This window comes from Phocoena sinus, chromosome 3 (assembly GCF_008692025.1).
Source record: "Phocoena sinus isolate mPhoSin1 chromosome 3, mPhoSin1.pri, whole genome shotgun sequence".
Lineage (NCBI taxonomy): Eukaryota > Metazoa > Chordata > Mammalia > Artiodactyla > Phocoenidae > Phocoena > Phocoena sinus.
In genome coordinates, this window is record NC_045765.1 from 108803984 (window position 1) to 108824900 (window position 20917).

Genomic DNA, 20917 nt, shown 5'->3' on the forward strand with positions numbered 1-20917 from the left:
GATTTTCTAGATCATTTGGAGACAGATTTACACCTTGTTTCGCTGTGGCTTTCCTGTTTTCTACAAATTGCAATGGTGTCCCTACTTAGTCTACCATGTGAGAAAAAATGCAATTGTTAGCATGCTGCACTGCTTTGTGAAATGAGTACAACTCCCTACTCAGTTTTTTAGAAGCTACTACTTCAGGTAGCCACAATAATGCTACATTCTTCCTTAAATGGACTCAACTGATACTGAATGAATCAGATAACAAAACCCCTCTTGTCCCAGCCTGTTCATTTGTGATGTGAAAACCAAAGACGACCTGGCAGAGTCAGATTATAGCCCAAGTTTTCAGACCAGCAGTCTCATGTCACAGCTGGACGTTGCCTTTGGAAGAGTAGAGACCTTTAGATAAACCTGAATAAAGGCATCAAGCTGTGCTGTTAATCCTTCTTTAAGCACCGTGGTGGTCACCCTGCTTAGGGTCCCTCAAGTCAGGGGCCGCGCTCGCACCTCCTCTAACTCACCTGGCTGGGGCTGTGCCACAGTGGTGAGAGGAGACGCTGGGCACACAATGGGGCCTCTAGGACGGTGAGCTGAACCAGCTCTGTCCACTGGAACTATTTACGAATCCAGACCTGCTCTTGCTAACAACCCACTAAACTGATCCTGCTCTCCATTAAGAGGTTAGGACTGGTCTGGTCTCTATAATGGTCACATAGGAAATGTAATGAATTTGGAGAAAGAGTACATTTTAATTTTAATTACAGTTAAAAATAAAATGTAATTAAAATTGAATTTAATTACATTTTACTTGTAATGCCAGTGGGATAAATAAAGGTTTTGTTTAAAATCCATATGAAACTCTATAATGGTGCTATGCTCTTACTGCCCTTCAAAATTCAGAAGAGAGAATTAAAAGGAAAGCACTGACTTTCCCCAAATAGTCAAATAGCAACTTCTCTTGTAAATGTAGTTTACCAACTTGCAAGTGAAACCTAAAGTCTAAACTTTGGATCCAGGCCATGAGGTGTAATTAAAAGCACTCTGGCTTTGGAATGGACAGACCTGGGCTCAAGTCAAGCCTAAAGCAAATCAGTAAAGGGAGGAAAGGAGACCTCGACACTGACACCAGCAAAGAAAGTCCTAAAGCACTTGCCAAAAAGCAGAAATGTTACAGAAACACCCTGCACCTCACGCGCTAACCCAGAGGATGATGGAGAACTCGGCTGAATGAGGAAAGGTGACAGGCTGTGCACATGATGAAGTTATACCAGGACAATCGAACACTAACCACAGATCCCCACAATCCACTCACTCATGCAGGGAAGGTAAGAAAAGACAAATGAGTGAGTGGTAAGAACTGCCTCTGGCACGTCGGGGTCTAAATTTTATACCATAATCCTGACAAGAGAAAAGACTGGATGCCTGAGCAATCTGTACCATCCACACAAGTAGCGATGTACCCCCCGATGTGGACAGGGTCTGGGAAGCTGTGGTCCCCTAATGGGAACTGATTACAAAGCGCTTACCCATGTGTGAGCACATCTGAAGTCACAGGCTGCAGAGTATCTGAATTGTCCAAACAAAAGACCACACCTAGGGGCTTTCTGGATTAGAACTAAAGGCCACCAGGACAATCTGAATAAAGAGACTCTTGCTTTCACATCAATCCATTTTCTATTCCAATGGCTTGGTGCTATTCAACTTGATATTGCCTGTATGCACACATGTATACATGCGTGTACAAGGTAGCTATCAAATCAGATGATAACGTTTTGCTCTAAATCTCTTAATTATGAGTGACGGATTCAGCACACCAATCTCTTCCCATCTATGAATTCTCTTTACCAAAAGTAAAATAACCCTAGCCTACTGTAATTTGATTTGTGGTACTTTTCCAGCTACTATAAGAGTTATACGTGAATTGTGAGGGATCCCTGTTGAGATTAGAAAAAAAGGGCACTGGGCTTCCCTGGTGGTGCAGCAGTTAAGAGTCCATCTTCCAATGCGGGGGACACGGGTTCGAGCCCTCATCCAGGAGAATCCCACATGCCATGGAGCAGCTAAGCCCATGGGCCACAACTACTGAGCCTGTGAGCCACAACTACTGAGCCCACATACCGCAACTGCTGAGGCCCGTGCACCTGGAGCCCATGCTCTGCAGCGGGAGAGGCCCACTGTGATGAGAGGCCCATGCACCGTGGCGAGGAGTGGCCCCCGCTCACGGCAACTGGAGGGAGCCCGCGCACAGAAACGAAGACCCAACGCAGCCAAGAATAAAAACAAATAAGTACATAAATTTATAAAAAAAGAAAAAGAGGGCACTGGGGATTGATAAAAGGAAAGTGAAGCTGATGGGGAAGCAGGGTTAGAGCTCCTGAGGGAAGATGTGGAGGAGAGGAGGGAGCTGGGGCCAGGGAAACCGGGGCTGTGACTTTGAGTCTTGGCATGAACTTGCAGGGGCCAAGCTGTGACAGGGGAAGAGAGCAAATTAGCATCTGTTCAATTTTGTCTATTGAAGCTACTCTGCATCTCTAAGCCGCTGTCGGATCCAGGAATCAGAAGCCAAAACTCTGAGTCAAAAACTAGAGATGATGGGATGGACAGTCAGGTGCAGGAGAAACATCACTCTCATGTTTTATCTGCAATGAGGCAAAAGGGATTCAAAGCAGCTCACTGAGACTGTGGAAAAGAGAGACTAGACATTTCAATGAGCTCAGGATGGTTCTCAGAATTTGGGTCATATGGGATCCATTTTTATTGACTAAAGATGTGTAAGATGAAATGTTTACATACTTTACTTAATGTGCTGTCTTCGTTTTTATTTTAATTAGTATTTAAGAGTTGTCACAGGCTAACTGGTGGTGAGATCCAAATCCCACTTTTTCCAATTAGTGAATTGTCTTGCCAGAGGGGTTTCAGAAGCCTGGCCCTCATGTGACTCTCTCTGATGAACGGTCATTACCAAGGGCCAGGCGGTAGACCTCTGAGAATATGATGAAGTGAGCCATGGGAATTTCTTACATTTTTTCTTTTTCTCTACTCATTAGCTAACTCACATTTTATGTTTCCCGTGTTCTGATCTGAGCCATGAAGGGCCCCCTTCTCTCTCTCAAACTCTCCTTGCTGGGTGCTAGCCAGCCAGTGTCCAGGAGGGCCCACCCTTTATTTGGCCGTGGGGGCATCGTTTGGCACAATTCATGCCTTGAATCAATGAGGCAAAGGGGGCCCTTGCTTTATTTTGTGAGATGGTGAAATCCATATAAATTCTATAAACTTGCACTGAAAACACACAAATAGATAACAAGCAGGTGTCCTGTCAGCGTGATGCAATTTAAAAACAGAGTACATTAGACTCTTGAACAACACAGATTTGAACTGCATGGGTCCACTTGTATGTGGATGGTTTTCAAGAGTAAGTTCTACGGTACTACACAATCTGCAGTTGGTTGAATCCTCAGATATGGAAGAACCACATATATCACATGACCATGGGTGCAGAGAGCCAACTATAAGTTATATGCAAATTTTCCACTGTGCAGGGGGCTGGTACTCCTAACCATCACATTGTTCAAGAGACAACTGTTCTAGAAACCAAAACATCAAAGGGCATGAGGCAAAGTATCTTCTGAATTGGGCTGAGAAAACACTCCCTGACCAGATGCCAGAGTGTCTGGTACCAGAATGTTGCTTACTTCTAGGGGCACCTGCTGTTTACTTCCAAGAGGTACCACCCCAGCTGAGCCAACTCCACTTACGGAGAGGGCCCTGTGAACAGTGCTCCCGGGTGGCAGGAGACAGTGGCCCTGCCACAGCTCTAGTGTCCGCAGTGGGTGCTGTTGCCTGAGAGATGAGGGCAGAGGGCAGCCCTGCTTGACCTCTTGTGTTGTGTGTGCCCTTTGCAGATCTGAAACAGCAGATGTTAGCACTACACGTTTGTTTGCTTTGATCTGTATGCCTACCCTCCAGCTTCTTCCTTTCCTATGTTCCAATTTCAAGGTTTCAGACTCCAACTCCAGAGAATCAGAAGGCGTTGTAATGACTTAAAAAGTTGGTTTTAAAACAAATCCTTGAAAGTAATTACCGAGGCCACTGAATTACCTGTGCGTGCTTTGAGACCCAGTGACGGAGGACGTTCAGTACGCGATTGGTGGCTGTTCTACGTATGATAAACTCTTTGTCACATGTTCTCTCGGTGTTGTTAAATCCTTAGGAGGAAAAGAAACACACACATGATGTAGTTAAAGCCACTCCCCAGGGACCTGGAGAAGGTCACTTATTTTGGGACATTGGTTAATGAAACTCACAAAAGACACATCTTGGCAGAGGAGCAAGTACTTGAAACAACATTAGCTTATACTTTTGCTCCAAAGGCATTATATAACCACAAACATTTTCAATATCTGTAGATGGATGAGCCTTGGCTCACAGATGATACAAATACTTTCTTGTGCACCCACGTATTGAGAAGCAGTATAGCATAGTGGTTAAGAACATGAACTCCACAGCCAGATTGTCTGGGTTCAAATCCCTGTTCTCCTACTATGTAAGTTATGGCTCCTCTTTGGTGACCCGTTTCCTCATGTCCTGCGTGGGATGAGTGTACCAACCTCAGAGACTCGTTTGGAGATTAAGTTAGTGCATGTTAACCATTTAGAATGGCACTTGAGAAAATAGTGGGAGCTGATTAAAGTCACCAATAACCTCCATGTCTCTATATTCAAGGGATATCTATCATCTCTCCATAGGAAATCTCATCTAATGATCACCTATAAAAAATTACTCACATATTTATGTCCCAAGATGTCTTCTCCGAACTCTAGACCCATATATCCAACTGCCTCTTGATATTTTCCTCTTAGATGCTTCAAAAACCTCAAACTTGATATGTACAAAATAAAAACCGATGGCCTTTCCACCAAACCTTGTCCTTTTCCAGTGTTCCCCATCTCAGTAAAGGAACACCATCAGCCATCCAGTTACATAAGCCTGAAACTTTGGAATTGTTCTTAGGCCATCTCTCTTCTTCTCCCTGATAATTTCACCTGCAAAATAAATCTCAAATCTGTCCATGTCATCATATCCACAAAGCCAAAACTGGCATCGAGCTCCAGCAATTATTATCTAGTCCACTGACAACAGCTTCCTAACTAGTTTCATTGTCACTCCTGCCCCCTCAAACCTGTTCTCTTTTCTGAAGTCAGAAAGATCTTCCAAAGGGCATATTAGATGTGTCATTCCCCTGTTTAAAGCCCTTCAATGACTCAGGATAAATACAAAACTCCTTCACACAGCCTACAACATCTTCCATGGTTTGCCTCTTAGCTCCCTCTCAGCCTTTTCTGAGACCATATTCTTCTATTTCCTCTTCCATTTAACCACCCTTCTTTCAGCCCGTCATCCTCAACCCAGCGCCTTTGCATATACAGTCTTTCACTCAGTGAAAGCCACTCTTATGTCACTTCCCCAAACGAGCCCTTTCTGGCTTGAGCTGGGTAAATCCCCCATTGCACATCTCACAGCAACATGCACATTTACTTTCTGACACTTGCTACATTTGCAATTTTGCATTTATTTATGTGATTATTTGCATCCTCCATGAAGATAAGGATCAGATATGTTTTTGCTGAGCATGGGCACATATGCAGCATGTAGCAGATGCTGGACACAATATACATTTGCTGAATAAATGAACAAAAGCTTGGATAGTAGGAACTAACTATTTACTTGAATATACTACAAATGTAAGGATGATTCAGTGAAAGACTGAACGAACAGTCATCAGAACCTATGAATGAGTTAGACAAAAAAGTCCATGAGCTTCTAAAGGGCAGGGGCCCCTTCTCCATACTCCTCTTTGACTGTAGACAGGCATATTCCACCCACTAGCAGACACTGTCAGAGGATGATGATGTGCTCTTGGCAGACTAGATATCCTGAAAAAACCTTTTGCTATTAGAAGCTTAGAAATTCTGGGTAAAATATAATAAATATCTTTTAAAATGCACAGCTGAGTTCTCAAGAAAATAAGGAATTTTCCAGGGTCAAACACACAGAGAGATCTGAAAACCAGAACTAAGCCTCTGAATTATTGCTGTCTGCCTTAAGAGGAGAGCAGTTTACCAGTCTTGGTAACAGGAGATGTGGATTGTAAATCCACGTGAGTCAGGAGACAAAGGCCCAGGAAGTGTGAGTGCCAGAGTTAGAACTGAGACTCCCACATAAAGTTGGAACTCTCAAAAGACCATCCCCTCTGCCCAAGAGAGGATTAGGAAAAGAAATTCTCCAACCTGCAAAAGGAGACAGTTAAGAAACTTGACTGTCTTAGCCTGGATCTCAGTGAGGGTGAAACAAAGGCTCCCTGAGAACTGATAACCACAGGCGCACCTCATGTAGGTTCGAAGCCCAGATTGAACCACTACTGGCTGGCCCCAGCCAGTGATAACTCCGGAGGCCCTGACAAAAGCACACACAAAACCGCTCCGGAGAGACAAACGCTCGCCCTCAGTCTATACTGGATGACCAACAAGAAAGGCCTCTGAGGAAAACCTCATAATTACAGAGTACAAAACACACAAGCCATCCACCATGAACAAGGGTCTGTAGACAAAGGGATCGGGAGCACCCCCCCTCACCCCCCCCCACCACCAAGAATTTCACAAACTAGAACTATGCAATAGTTTCTAGTTCAAATATCCCTAAAATTAGGATGTTTATAAAGTCTAAAGATATAAAAGTAGGAACTGAAAACATGTGAAAAGAATTTAAAATATTTCAAGTCAGATTTTACAAGAATCACATAAATGTCTTCAAATTAATGGAATTATTCTTTCAATTACTGTTGACAAATAGACAAGCTGAAATTTAAAACAGAGATAGATATTATAAATAAATACAGGTTAGACCCAGTTGAATAAAGAGTAAACTGTAAAGAGATCTGAAAAACACATCTGAGAAAATTACCCAAATGCAGTACAAAGAGCTAAAGAGGTAGAAAACAAACACATATATATGGAATGTAAAAAAAAAAAAAAAGGTTCTGAAGAACCTAGGGGCAGGACAGGAATAAAGATGCAGATGTAGAGAATGGACTTGAGGACATGGGGAGGGGGAAGGGTAAGCTGGGACGAAGTGAGAGAGTGGCATGGACATATATACACTAACAAATGTAAAATAGATAGCTAGTGCGAAGCAGCTATAGCACAGGGAGATCAGCTCGGTGCTTTGTGACCACGTAGAGGGGTGGGACAGGGAGGGTGGGAGGGAGACACAAGAGGGAGGAGATATGGGGATACATGTATATGTATAGCTGATTCACTTTGTTATACAGCAGAAACTAACAACACTGTAAAGCAATTATACTCCAATATAGATGTTAAAAAATATAAAAAAACAAAGAGGTAGAAAACAGGAAAGAGGGGAGACTGGCTATCTGATTGGGAGCATGGACCCACGTGCTATATTACAGCAAGACCATCCGTATCAGCTGAGCACATGAGAGCACAGTTAGCAACTTCAGTTAATGAGTGAGCAGCAGCCCCGTTAATAAAACTTGATCTATCAGGATTTACTGCAAGGTATGCCCTCAGATAGCTAGTTTATGTAATCTGGTTTAGGGAACTTCTAAATTGGTGGTTTAAATAGAATTGACAGAGTGTTTCTAAGATCAAAGACCTCCATCTGTTGATCAAGCAGTGAAAAAGATTTCCCATTTTTTCACAGATTTTAAAGCTCTGTGATCAGAGCAACAATTTTCTGCAACTCGCCAGATTTCCTCTTTATTGCAAACTACCATCTAAGCTGGAGGCTGCTTGGGCAATATTTATTTCTGAATTTAAACGTGAACCATATAGCGAATTGGTGGCAATATCCATGGTAGAAGGGATTCTGTCCCAAAATCATGGATCCACCCCCAAGAAGTTCTTATGCCATTTTTTAGAAGAGCAAAGAGCAAATCTTTGTGGAGCTTTAACATCTTTTGCTTGTCAAGTGTCACAGCACAACCAAACTCCACAGATACCAAAGAGTTTGTTTTACTAACATCACACATCTGGAATACTGTCACCCCGAGATTCCTGTCTTTCCAATTTATGCATGTCTTTTTTTTCAGTTGTAGGCACTGGTCAAACAAGCTAATTTGGGCAACCAAAGCCATCTGGAAAAGTGATAAGAACCAAATCACCGTATGTGTGAATTTAAGAATGAGATTCAACTTTATGGTCCTACCCCAGACACCTTGTAAGTCATTCTCTCCCTTACAGCAATTGGTAGATGCGACATCTCTCTGATTAAACTATACACTCCCTGGTGAAAGCATTTTATCTCAGGCATCTTTGTAGGCCCTTCAGCTTTGCACACGGGCACTCAGCAGTTATTTTTCTTAGCAAAAATTGCTGCACTCCCAATGAAAACTATTTGAAAGTGTCTGCAGATGCTATGTATCTGAATAAAGGGCATTTTTCCACCATATTGCCATGATGACTATGTATTTGAAATCTATCACAAGCAGGACATACAATAAAGTAGTGGGGAGGGAGGCATGGAAATTTTAAAATAGAGAAAAGGAGGAAATTTTTCATTTTATACTTCAAATGATGTGATACTTAGCTAACTTCACTGCCTACTTTGTAAGAGGCAAGTAAAATAATGGTGAGATGGAAATAAGATTACATGTAGGTGGATTACAGACTTGTCCAGTTAGAGCTGAGGACAAACTATCAAAGACAAGGAATTCTTGAACATGGGAAGGTATTTTAACATCTAAAGTAGATCGCCAAGACGTGGACCATGGAGTTGTTGTTAATGCCAACAAAGCATCTTTAGGCCATCCTCTGACTTGGTGAGGAAAGTTAGGGTACAACCAGGAAGAGCTAAAAAGCACAGAGATAATATTGATGCCAGTGGTCCATGGTGATGGGCTGCCTGGAAGGAAAAGTAAATGCTAACTATTGGTTACTTTAGCCACGTTTCTAGAACCTGTTTCTTATTGTGAATAATTTTATCCCCAGTACCTGGCATTGTAGGTCTTAATAAATTTAGGCTTATTGAATGAATGCACTGAGATCACTTTAATGACTATATCAGTGAGGCAATCAAGAAAAATGCCACAACAGTGATGAATAATTTTTCACTTTATACAAATGGGACTCAATCTCTCCAACAGCGTCAATGTTATCCATGTGCTTTACTTTGTCCTGGTAGATATCTTTCTTTAAAAATCATGTGCAGTACAAAATCATATAATTGGTTTGTACATTTCTGTGCACTTGGATTACAAGTGTATTTCCACTCTGGTTGTTGGCATGGAAAGATCGTTCATATTTATTGTTTCTTTGTGCCAGGCATTGTGCTAGGAGCTTAACAAGTGGTCTATATTTTAACCCTTGAAATAATAACAATTGGCATTCATTGCATGCCCACCAAGTACCAAATATAGGACCATGAGTAATGTGGCTTGTTCAACAACAATGGCGACAAAGGAGGGTAAATGTTGTTTCCCCCACTGACAGGAAATCAGAGAGGTTAAGAAACCTGACAAAGGTCACAGAGTTAATAAGTGGCAGAACCAGGACTTGAGCCCAGGTCTGCCCATTTCCAAAGCCAGAGTGCTTTAAATTATACCTCATAGCCTGGATACAAAGTTTATACGTTAAGTTTTACTTGCAACTTGGTAAATATTATTAAAGCTACAAGAGAAGATGCTATTTGACTACTTTGGGAAAGTAAGTGTTGTCCTCTTAATTCTGTTTTCTAAATTTTGAAGAGCGATAAGAACATAGCACCATTATAGAGTTTTATACGGTAATGGATGTTAAATGAAAACTTTTATTTATCTAACTGGAATTTAAATTTTCTCAAAGTGTACTCTTTCCACAAATTCATTACATTTCCTATGTGACCATTATATAAACCAGGGCTTTTAAAACTTCCAGTCATGATCTATTAATGGGCAGTGAGATCAGTTTAGTCGGTTGTTATCAGCATTTAAACAATGAAATAGATGAAAACTGAGTAGATTGTACATAGTGAGAGTGAGTATTCTTTAGAGAAAAAATTTGTACCAGTTGTATGTGTGTGTGTGTGTTGTGTGTATCCTGATCAAAATGTAAAATGTATGAGAGTGGGTTGCAATAAAACAGTGTGAAAATGACTAATACAGACAATCTGATTATTAGCACTATGTTTAAACCACCTGCATTAATTCCCCAGAAATTCTGGATAATCTAAGTCCATTCCTTACTCTGAAACATGTCTGAAGAATAAGCAGAGGACGCTCATCCTCTTATGGTTCCCCCTTTGTTTCTGTCACTAAACACTCTTCCCATTCTCCACCCAATCCTCCAGGTTGTCCACCTCTGCCTCATACCTTGGTTTCCGGTCTGTTCTTGAGCTGACTCCAACCAGTTCTCACTCCCTCGGGGACATGATTCTCTCCCACGGGTTTTTCTACATATTCCAACCTGACACCTCCAGTTCCACCATTTCCCCAAATCCCTCATTCCTTGTAAGAAATGCTTCTTACAAGATATTTCCATATTAATGACACATTCTTCTCTCATAAAAACATATCCCAAAATCAAATTTATGTTTTTTGCTCTCAAGCGCATCCCCCACCCTAACTTTCCTGTTGACTAATGGAACAACCATGGTTTCCACTTCTCAGGTGGGAAACCTCACGCCTCTCTGTCTCTCCTTGCTTTTTCCCATTAGGTCAACAAATACTGTTAACTTTTTGGTAGCATCTGTCAACCTATGTTCCAGGTTCTCTGTAGGTATTGGGTGAACAAGAGATGTGGTCCCTGCACTCATGGAGCTGGCTCTTTAAATGGGGAGAAGATAGCCTCCAAACAAGTAAAACACCAAAAATGTGTAATTCAAAACCCTGCAAATGAGCACAGTGCTGTTTCTTCAAGAGTAATCTCAAATATCCCTCCAATTTGTTACTGCTCCAGCACCAAGTACTTCTAATGTCTCCCTGTTGCCCACTGAACCAAGTCTAGAATATTTTCCTGATATGAAGAGGCCTTATTAGCTAGTAAACTGAAAAAAAAAAAAAAACAGGCTAATGCAGACAAACAGATTTGCACATACACTGTGCTGAACATTGTGATAACAGTATTCACTGAGTCTATAAACTAACAGACTCATTCTTGAGGTATGATCTAGAATAGCTACAATTATGGAAACTGAACTTTAGTCTGTATATAGTAGGAAATTTGGTGTAGTAATCTACTGGTACATTCAATTACTCCTATCTTAATGGACTCTTAGTTGGCAATCTTTTGTTTGCAAAGGGACAGAACACCCAATTCAAACTTGCTTAGAGTAAAAAGGGAATTACTATTTTATATATCTGGAGATAGTTCTAGATTCAGATCCTGTTTGATTCAGAGGCTGATGTTAGCCTGGCCCATGTCTATTTCTCTTTAGTGCTTTAATTCTGCTCTCATTTTCAGGTAGCAAAAATGGGTAAGGCCATGCTAGACTTATAACCTCATATCACACCATCCAGAGGATGAGAGTGCATTCTTTCTGGTACCTTCCACTAAAGATAAAGAAATTTGTAACCTAGAACTCCTTTCAAAACGTCAATGAAATGCAAAGATGTTCTGAAGGACTTCTAGGTTACAAATTTCTTACCAATATATGTATAACTGATTTCACTTTGTTATAAAGCAGAAACTAATACACTATTGTAAAGCAATTATACCCAATAAAGATGTTAAAAATAAATAAATAAATAAATTTCTTGCCAAACTGCACCATACCCCCTTCCTCAAACTCATATCACGATGGCAATGGTGGGGGAGGTGTCAGAGATGGCGGGGAGATGCATGCGTGTGTGTGTGTGTGTGTGTGTGTGTGTGTGTGATGAGGAGGTAAGCTCCCACTCAAAGCACATGGCCAGAAATGTGAAAGGACTAATGAGGCAATGGACAAATTTTGCATAGTGCGTTTTAAAAAAATTTTTCTATAAGTGTATCCTTATCCTTGGGTTGTAAAGTTCTTCTCCGTACTCAGTTTAACCTGAGATTTTCTCTAAGTACAATTAACTGTAACAATGAGAAAAAACACATCCTTGTAGAATGAGGAAAAGAAGCTTAGCAGGTCTATCATTATTTATGATGAAAAAATACATGAAGAATGGCAAAATCAGTATCTTCCCTTTGCCTTCCCTTTTCAAGAAAATCAGTAACTAAGACTGTCAGCTGAATTGTTCTCATGGATTTTTTAAAATATGTGCTGTTTAGATTCTTGAAGAAATGATTATATACTAAGTTTAAAACAAAAACTTATTGAGAACCATTGGGTGTTACTTCTTTTAATTCTCACAATTGTATAAAACACATTCCTCATTTTTACAGATGAGGAAGCTGAGGCTCAGAGAAGTCCAGTAGCCACCTAAGGTCACAGATGGTAAAAGCAGAGCCAGGATTTATGGCAAGGTCACTGGATTCTAAAATCCAGCCTCTTCCCACTGAAACACCCCGTCTGAATGCCTATTCACAAGAAGCGCTAGCTGCCCGTGTTTATCGCTATGTAAGCTCCAGCCCTCCCATTGCTGCCATCAGCTTTTGTGCTGGTGTAAAGATGCAACAAGGACACACAGCCAGTATGGAGGGCGACGGTGACTTCTGACAAAGAAGAAGGGGGTCCTTTGAGGAGTCGGCAACAGGTGAAGCCACAGAGTAAGCAAATTTAAATGAGTTTTCAAGAAAACTGCTGAGACAAGAAGAAAAGAGACAGGCTAGAAACTGAGAGGGGACGCAGGTTTGTGGGAGACAATAACTTGAACCAGTTTGAAAATTAAAATATGGCAATATATTAAAAGAAACCAAGAAATCTAATACTCTTGGTCAGAGTTTCTTGACAGTAAAACCAGTACTACCCAGGCCTTTGAAAATACAGTAAATGCTCTAGAAATGGTTAACACAAAGAACACCAAAAAACAAAAGGAACAAACTTTAAATTTCTCAATTATTTCTTTTTCTGCCCAACTTTATAACCAACTATCTGAAAAAAGAAAGGAGGACGATTTTTCTGTACGTGATCTGAATTCTCTGATGGGCACCTGCTACCTCTTCTGGATAAGAGGCAGCTCACCAGTCTGATGTGGAACAATATTCCTATCCTTGCATTAGGCAAAATTTCCCCACAAACCAAAATAATAGTAATTTTCCAAATCCTTCTACATTTCTTTCTACAGAATGCTACACACACATCTAGAAATGCTTTTCCACGGGGGCAGGGATGGGACAATGAGTGATAGCTCCTGACCCCGGGAGGTTTGTATAAAGCGTGTAAACAGTTGTGAAGGAGCATATGCCTATGTGTGCAAGGAGCGGGGATGGCTACAGAATTAGCTGAGCTATTCTGAAGAAGCCACTGCAGAGAATTTTAGAGATGGCTGGGGAGGGGGGATAAAAATAGGCCATTTTCTCCCCCTCAGTTGTTAACATTGGAATGTACACAAAATGTTTCAATGTATAAAAGCACTAATTTTTGCCAGTAGAAAATGAAACATACCTTGGGAGGGAGGGTGGGAGCCACAAAACACAAAGGAAGCCCATTTTACCAGGCACAGAATCCTGACTGTCTTTGTGCCAATCACTTTCATAGGAACTGGGGTATAGAGGTGGACAAAGGGAAACTAATTAGCTGCTTACAGGAACTTACATTCTACTGGGGGAGACAGAAATAATAAATCATGTCAGTGGTATTATTATCTACATACAAATGAATAAGGTAAATTCAGATATTGAAAAGAAGAGCTATGTGGAAGGTAAACAGGCTAGTGTGTGTGTGTGTGTGTGTGTGTGTGTGTGTGTGTGTGTGCATGTGTAAGAGAGAGAGAGAGACACACACACACAGAGACACAGAGAGACACACAGAGAGATACACACAGAGACACAGAGAGAGACACAGAGACACACACACACACAGAGACACACACACACACAGAGACACAGAGAGATACACACAGAGACACAGAGAGAGACACAGAAAGAGACACACACACACACACAGAGACACACAGAGAGAGAAAGAGACACAGAGAGAGACACACACAGACACAGAGAGAGAGACACACACACACAAACACAGACACAGAGAGAGAGACACACACACACACACAGAGAGAGAGACACAGAGAGACACACACACACAGACACAGAGAAAGACACACACATACACACACACACAGAGAGAGAGAGAGACACAGAGAGAGACAGACACAGAGACAGAGAGAGAGACACACACACACAGAGACACAGAGAGATACATAGAGAGATACACACAGAGACACAGAGAGAGACACAGAAAGAGACACACACACACACACACAGAGACACACAGAGAGAGAAAGAGACACAGAGAGAGACACACACAGACACAGAGAGAGAGACACACACACAGACACAGAGAGAGAGACACACACACACAAACACAGACACAGAGAGAGAGACACACACACAGAGAGAGAGACTCAGAGACACAGAGAGACACACACACACAGAGACACAGAGAAAGACACACACATACACACACACACACAGAGAGAGAGAGACACAGAGAGAGACAGACACAGAGACAGAGAGAGAGACACAGAGAAAGAGAGAGAGACACACACAGAGACACAGAGAGAGAAAGAGAGAGAGAGAGAGAGAGAGAGGACATTTGCTAGGCTGGGTTGGGAAGGCCTTTCTAAGGAGGGGATGGAGACAGGTGAGCTGGGACTTGAACAAAGAATAGGAAATGGTCAAATGAAGATCTGGGGGAAGAGTGTTTCAAGCAGAACAGTGAATGAAAAGGCCACAAGACAGCTCAGCTTGACTGAGGGCCAGAAAGTGGCCCAGTGTGGCTGAGGCCCAGAGAATATGGGGCCCGGAGAAGGGAGATGAAGTTGGAGAGCGGACAAAATCACCAAGCATCTTTCAAGCCAAGTGAAAGAGCTGGACTGTGTTCCCTGGTATTGGGAAGCAACCAGAGGGTTTTGTGCAAGGGAATCATGATTTCACTGACACTCTAAACAGGTTACTGTGGCTGCCTTGGGTAGTGTGGACTGGAGGGGGCAAAAGTGGTGTGGGAAAGACCAGGTATGAGGCTGTAATCCAGGTGATGCAGGTTTGCACAAAGCTTGTGGCAGCAGTGGTAAGAATTGTTGGAGATGCAGGGGCTAAGGCTTGTTGATGGACTGGATGGGGAGGTCTGTACTGAAGTGAATAGTGTTTCCCCAAATTCATGTCCACGCAAAGCCTGTCAGTGTTATTTTATTTGGAAACAGGGTCTTTGCAGAAGTAATCAAGATGTCAAACTGGATTAGGGAGGGTCCTAAATCCAATGACTGGTATGGTTATAAGAAGAAGGAAATTTGGACACTGCCACAGCCAGAGGGAAGAAGGCCCTGTGACAACAGAGGTAGAGAACAGAGTTATGGGGCCACAAGCCAGGGAACACCAAGGCCTGCCAGCAATCACCAGAGGTTGGCAGAGGCAAGGCGGACTCCTTCTCCAATGCCTTTGGAGAACACGGCCCCGCTGCCACCTTGATTTCAGATTTCTAGCCTCCAGAACCATGAAAGAACACATTTCTGCTGTTTTTAGCCAACCACTTGAGGTAATTTATTACAGCAGCCCTAAGAAGCCAAAACGAGGTCTAAAGGAAAGAGAGGAATCAGGAATGGTTCCACTGTTTGGGGCCTGAGCAGCTAGGTTAGATGATGATGCCATTTCCTGAAATTGGGGAAGGGTAGGTTTTAGGGAGAAGAGTCAAGAGTTTGGTTTTAACCTGAAAGATGTTTCTTTCAGACATCTAAGTGGCAATATCCATGAGGCTCTTAGGCATAACAACCTGAAACTCAAATAGAAAGGCTCGGACTGGGAACGTAAATTGGAGACTATCAAGCATTCACATAGTACTTAGAATCACAAGGCTGCATGAGCTTACTTAGCAGAGAGCGTGGACAGGAAAAAAGGCCACATGGAGCCCTGTGATCCCACGACCGGTAGAGATATTGTATAAGAGGAGCCAGCAGGGCTTCCCTGGTGGCGCAGTGGTTGAGAGTCCGCCTGCCGATGCAGGGAACACAGGTTCGTGCCCCGGTCCGGGAAGATCCCACATGCCGCGGAGCAGCTGGGCCTGTGAGCCATGGCTGCTGAGCCTGCACGTCCGGAGGCTGTGCTCCGCAACGGGAGAGGCCACAACAGTGAGAGGCCCACGTACCACAAAACAAACAAACAAAAAACAAACAAACAAAAAGAGAGGAGCCAGCAAATGAGACCAAAAGGGGGAGAACAGCAAGGTGAAAGGAAAATCTGGCACGTGTGGTGTCATGGCGACAAAGAGGACAAGTGTTTCAACATGGAGGATGCGATCAGCTGCCCCAAAGGCTGCTGAGAGGCTGACTAACATGAGGGCTTTGGCTTCAGCAAGATGTAGGTCATAGGTGACAAGAGTCATTTCAGAGTGAAAGTCCAAGAGAATAGGTTGGGGGAAAATGGAGGTGAAGAAGTGGAGACATGAAGTATGGCTCACTCGTTCAAGACATTTTGCTTTGAAAACATGCAGCAAAATGGAACAGGAGCTGGTAAAATGGGTGATGTAAGGACACGGTAGCATGCTGATGGGGGTGATTGGGTAGAGGGGGAACTGAGGATGAGGGAGGAAAGGGTAATAACTGCGTGAGAACACTTCTCGAGCATGTGGAAAGGGAGGGGTGGACCCAACAGCAGGGCAGGGATGATTCTTCCAGAACCAGTGGGAGAAGCCAGAGGATGAGTCCAAGTGCAGTGGGCTGGTGAAACCAGTGGAGGAGAGAGGTCATCCTTTCTGTTTTCACTGGGAGAACAGTAGGAGAGAAGCTCCTCAGCGAATATGGAGAGGAAGGTGGAGATGTGAAGGCAGGAGAGGACTAGAAATCCTGGCGTGTAGGAAAGTGACTTTACTAGGACAGCCTGGCAGCACAGAACACCCATTTGAGATCTGAAGACGTAAGGTTGAGTCCAGGCGCACAATTCTGCAGGCCTCTCAAAAGAGCAGCTCCACTCTACGTGAATACCAAGTCCATCTGATTCTGTCAATGTTCAGTTAAGGTCCTGGTTGCTCCAGGCCCCACGCCTTTGATCACGCCATCAGAACTTGCCAGGCGGGCTTCTCCCAGAGGTGGCCACAGAGAGGCAGAGGGTCAGAATACAGGCTTTCAAGCCTGCAGCCGCCCTGTGGCCTTTCATTTAAAATTCTGTGCGTGCTTTGAAACTTACAGAAAGCGCAGCGGGGAGAGTATCACTGCCATCCAATTGTGTACTGAAGTGTGCGGTTTACAGCCCTCTCCCAGGATTTCAGACAGATTCTGAGCAGCTTGCTGTATAATTCTACTCCAGTGAATTAGTTTAACAGTGCTGAGGGATGGATGATTCAACCCTGGTCCCTTAGGCCAACAACTTCAGATCCATCACCTTAGCTGCCAAGGGCAACATCAAACAACTCACAATGCTGATAACGGCGCAGTATGGCAAGACTCTGAGCACACGCTGCCGGGATGTCCCACTCCTTCACCCTCAGCATGCCTCGCCACCTGTGACTTGAAGACTGCAGTCACCTCATGAGGGACATCAGGAGACACCTCAGCTCCCCTATTCAAAATCTCTCTGCCACTCCATCCCCACTCTCTTCTTTCCTCCCAGGGGAGAGCAGCAAATGTGACAGAAGAACTAACAGACTGGGGATTTTTACCTTGTCTTACTGAGTGGCCTTGGAAAAGTCCCTTTGTCTCTCAGGGTCTCAGTTTCCTCTTTGGTATCACGCAGAGCTTATCTAGATGCCCCTAAAGTCCCTTTCTCAGGGCCTTCTTGGATAAAGCTCAGGTCTCCCCACCACGTGTCTGATACCCTCGCTTCCCTGGCATCAACAATTACCTGCCCCCGCCCCTTCCTCAATCTTTCCTCTAGCACCTTAGTCTCCACGGATCCCTCCCCTCTGCTTACAAAGGCCTGTCCTCAATGCTGTCACTCCTTCACATGTGACAATGGATGCTGTGTCTTTATGGCTTAGCCTAGGTATCCCTAGAATTAATTATAAGTAGGCAAGGGCTTTTGGCAGGAGAAATAAAGTGTCACTTTGCCCCAGTAATCCACCTTTGGTCCTGAGTGCTTCTTGGTCAAGTTGGGCAACACCAATGCCATATATCTGATTGCATCTGTGATTTTACATAAGGCCCCCTTATGACCACAGCCCCATCTCTTTTCTCTGAGGTTCAGTGACACTGAGATACACCAGGTGGCCCCACGTGGCACAGACAGAACCAGGTCAGACTGTAGGAAAGGATGCTGGGGCTCCTAAGAGTCAAGTCACCAGAAGGAAGGAGAAGTCTGAACTGATACCCAGAATAAGTCCCAGAGCTTAGGGAAGGTGTAAACCACGTGGTCTAAGCAAATTAGCAGAGATCTGCACCAGCCCCAGGGGTGGCCATAAAGAGAGCAGGAGCATCTCTGTGAACTGGCCAAAGCTTCCACATCAGCAGCAGAGGCACCTAAGGCCAGCGAGCGGGGTCTTGATGTAGTTAGAACGTGACATTCAATCTAGAGAAGCACCAGGCCAAGTGAGGACAGGGAAACACACCACCTGCAATTCTTCGAAATATTCCCAAGGAAGTATTTGAAAGATGGATGTTCCAATGATAATCTATATTGGATGCAAGGTGGAAGAGGCAGTTCTTAAATTGATTTAATTCAAGTATAAGAAGAAATCAGGCCTCACTTTGAGGTTCCAGGCTGAAGGCCTGGGACATTGTGTTACATTTACATGTCTCTTCATGTAAAGGGTCTTAACACACAGTGGGAACTGAGTCAACCTGTTCAATTGTTATTATTTTTTTTATGCCAAGATTTTTTCATTCATTTTATCACTGTGGATAAACATACCAACATAGACTGGTTCCACTTATTGGAAGACCTTGGTATGTCCTGAGTCAGGAGATTCCTGAACTTCCCTGCCTTGGAATTTACCACACTTTTATTCCCATCCCAGCCTCCCCAGGGTCTGTAACCACAAGACTTGAGGTGCTGTAAAGTACTTTCAGTTTAGTAACTGAGGACTCAGAAGAAAGGCTTGTACACAGCTGTGAAACCTTCAGCCCCAGGAAACACCATCTGCATGAAGGCAGGGTTGCACTGGGCCCTGTCCTTGCGGCTGGGGAGCCATGTCTCCGCAGAGTGTTTCAGACAAAATCTATTTGTATCATTTCAGTGGAAGATGGCTGCTCCATGCTCATTGTTGAAAACTTTCCAATAGATTACTAACAATTCTTAAAACGTGTTTGAAAGCTTCAGAATTCCTCTTTGCCCTACCCAGACACCTTTATCTCATCTACATAGGACTTTAACTCCCATATAGGAATTTCATAGGGAACTTCTTCCTTCCAGAATCCATACTTTGTTGATCAGATCAACACTTGCTAATTGGTGTGCCACTGCCAGAAGGTACCAGAAGCTCCCCAAGAATTCCATTCCCTATTCTGTGTTACTATCACTATTCGTCAGGCTAGAGAAAATCCTTTTTTAAAACCACAAATTCTGAAAGTATGTACTTTTTAACTTCCCAAGAAATGATTCAACAGTCTAAAAATTATTCAACAGTCTACCAGATACTTCTGCAAAAACCTTTTCTACCAAATCAAGTCAAAGTATTTGGTTAATATAAATACGAATTAACAAACCATATTGATTCCTAAACTTCATGAAGGTTGGACCTATTTTTTCATTTAACTTGGCCCAATTTTAAGGCCAGAGACCTTAATTCACACAGTGAATAGTGTGGTGTAAAATCGTTTTGGTTAGAAAAATAATTTTCCAAAGGTGAACTAACTTGTTGGACTTGAGGTTCTATTGGAAGGCTGTAAAGTATACTAAAGCCGTGGACTAAGGGTGAGTGTTGCTGAGAAGTCACGCTGTCCAGAAGAAGAAAATATGGCCCTTGTGCTCGTCTCTCAAATTCAAGACAGCAACTCTGCCTTTCTCATCAGAGGTAGAAGGCCTCTGGATCAAAAGGTCTAGGGAAATATGTTACAATGCAAGCATCAGTCTAAGAGTTAAAACATTATGGTTATTGTTATTTTATAGCTAGCATTCGTTCAGTGCTCACTTATGCCGGGGACTAAACTCATTTAAGCTTTCCAACAATCCTAGAAGTCAGTTACCCTCGCTTTACAGAAAATAATAATGATTAAATAAAAATAATAATAGCAATTATTTATATAGTGTTCATTATATGCCAGGCATTGTTCTAGCACTTTACACTTATTTAACCCGCACAATAACCTCACGAGGTAGCGGAGGTTTTGCACGTACAATGTCATCAGGTACCAGTCACATCAACTACAGATGTGACTGCAGCAGTCCTAGGTTCTCATTTCCCCATCTTACAAAAGTTCCCCAATGAACAAACACATCCTGGTGCCATTAGCCAAGCCCAGCTCTCTGATTACACAGCGTCTCGTGCTGCGACACACATTGCATCTGTACTTCCCAGGTCAGAAAAAAAGTGCTGTTTATTCTCAGCACAGGACTTCATGTGCACTCATATACACATAACTGGGGTCCCACATGGACACTCTAATTGCATGTTTCTCTTGTAGCTAGACCACATTGTGCAAACATTGCTTTGCTTGAAGATATTCCAAACTACTGAGTTTGGTGGTCAAGAGAGGTGCATTTAAATTTGTGAGGGCACCTTATGTGCCTATGGACTATCTCATTTTTGCATATTCTTCCAATACGGTTGTTCATGTCTGTATTTGAATTAAGATGGTTTAAAATGAACATGTTTTGGTAAGCATAACTAACTACAGTAAGTCCCCTACATACGAACCTTCAAGTTGAGAACTTCCAAAAATGCGAACATGTGTTCCACCAACCTCAGGCGTGAGTGAACTTGC

General features: G+C 43.0%; 1 protein-coding gene across 2 annotated transcripts in view; it reads right to left on the reverse strand.

The window, feature by feature from the left end:
• The window catches only part of RASGRF2 (Ras protein specific guanine nucleotide releasing factor 2), a 240941-nt gene that overhangs the window by 51528 nt on the left and 168496 nt on the right, over window positions 1-20917 (reverse strand). For both annotated transcript variants that reach the window (XM_032628373.1, XM_032628372.1), the window contains exon 18: window positions 4087-4193. In XM_032628373.1, coding sequence (XP_032484264.1) covers window positions 4087-4193 — 107 coding nt within the window. The remainder of the gene's footprint in view (window positions 1-4086; window positions 4194-20917) is intronic.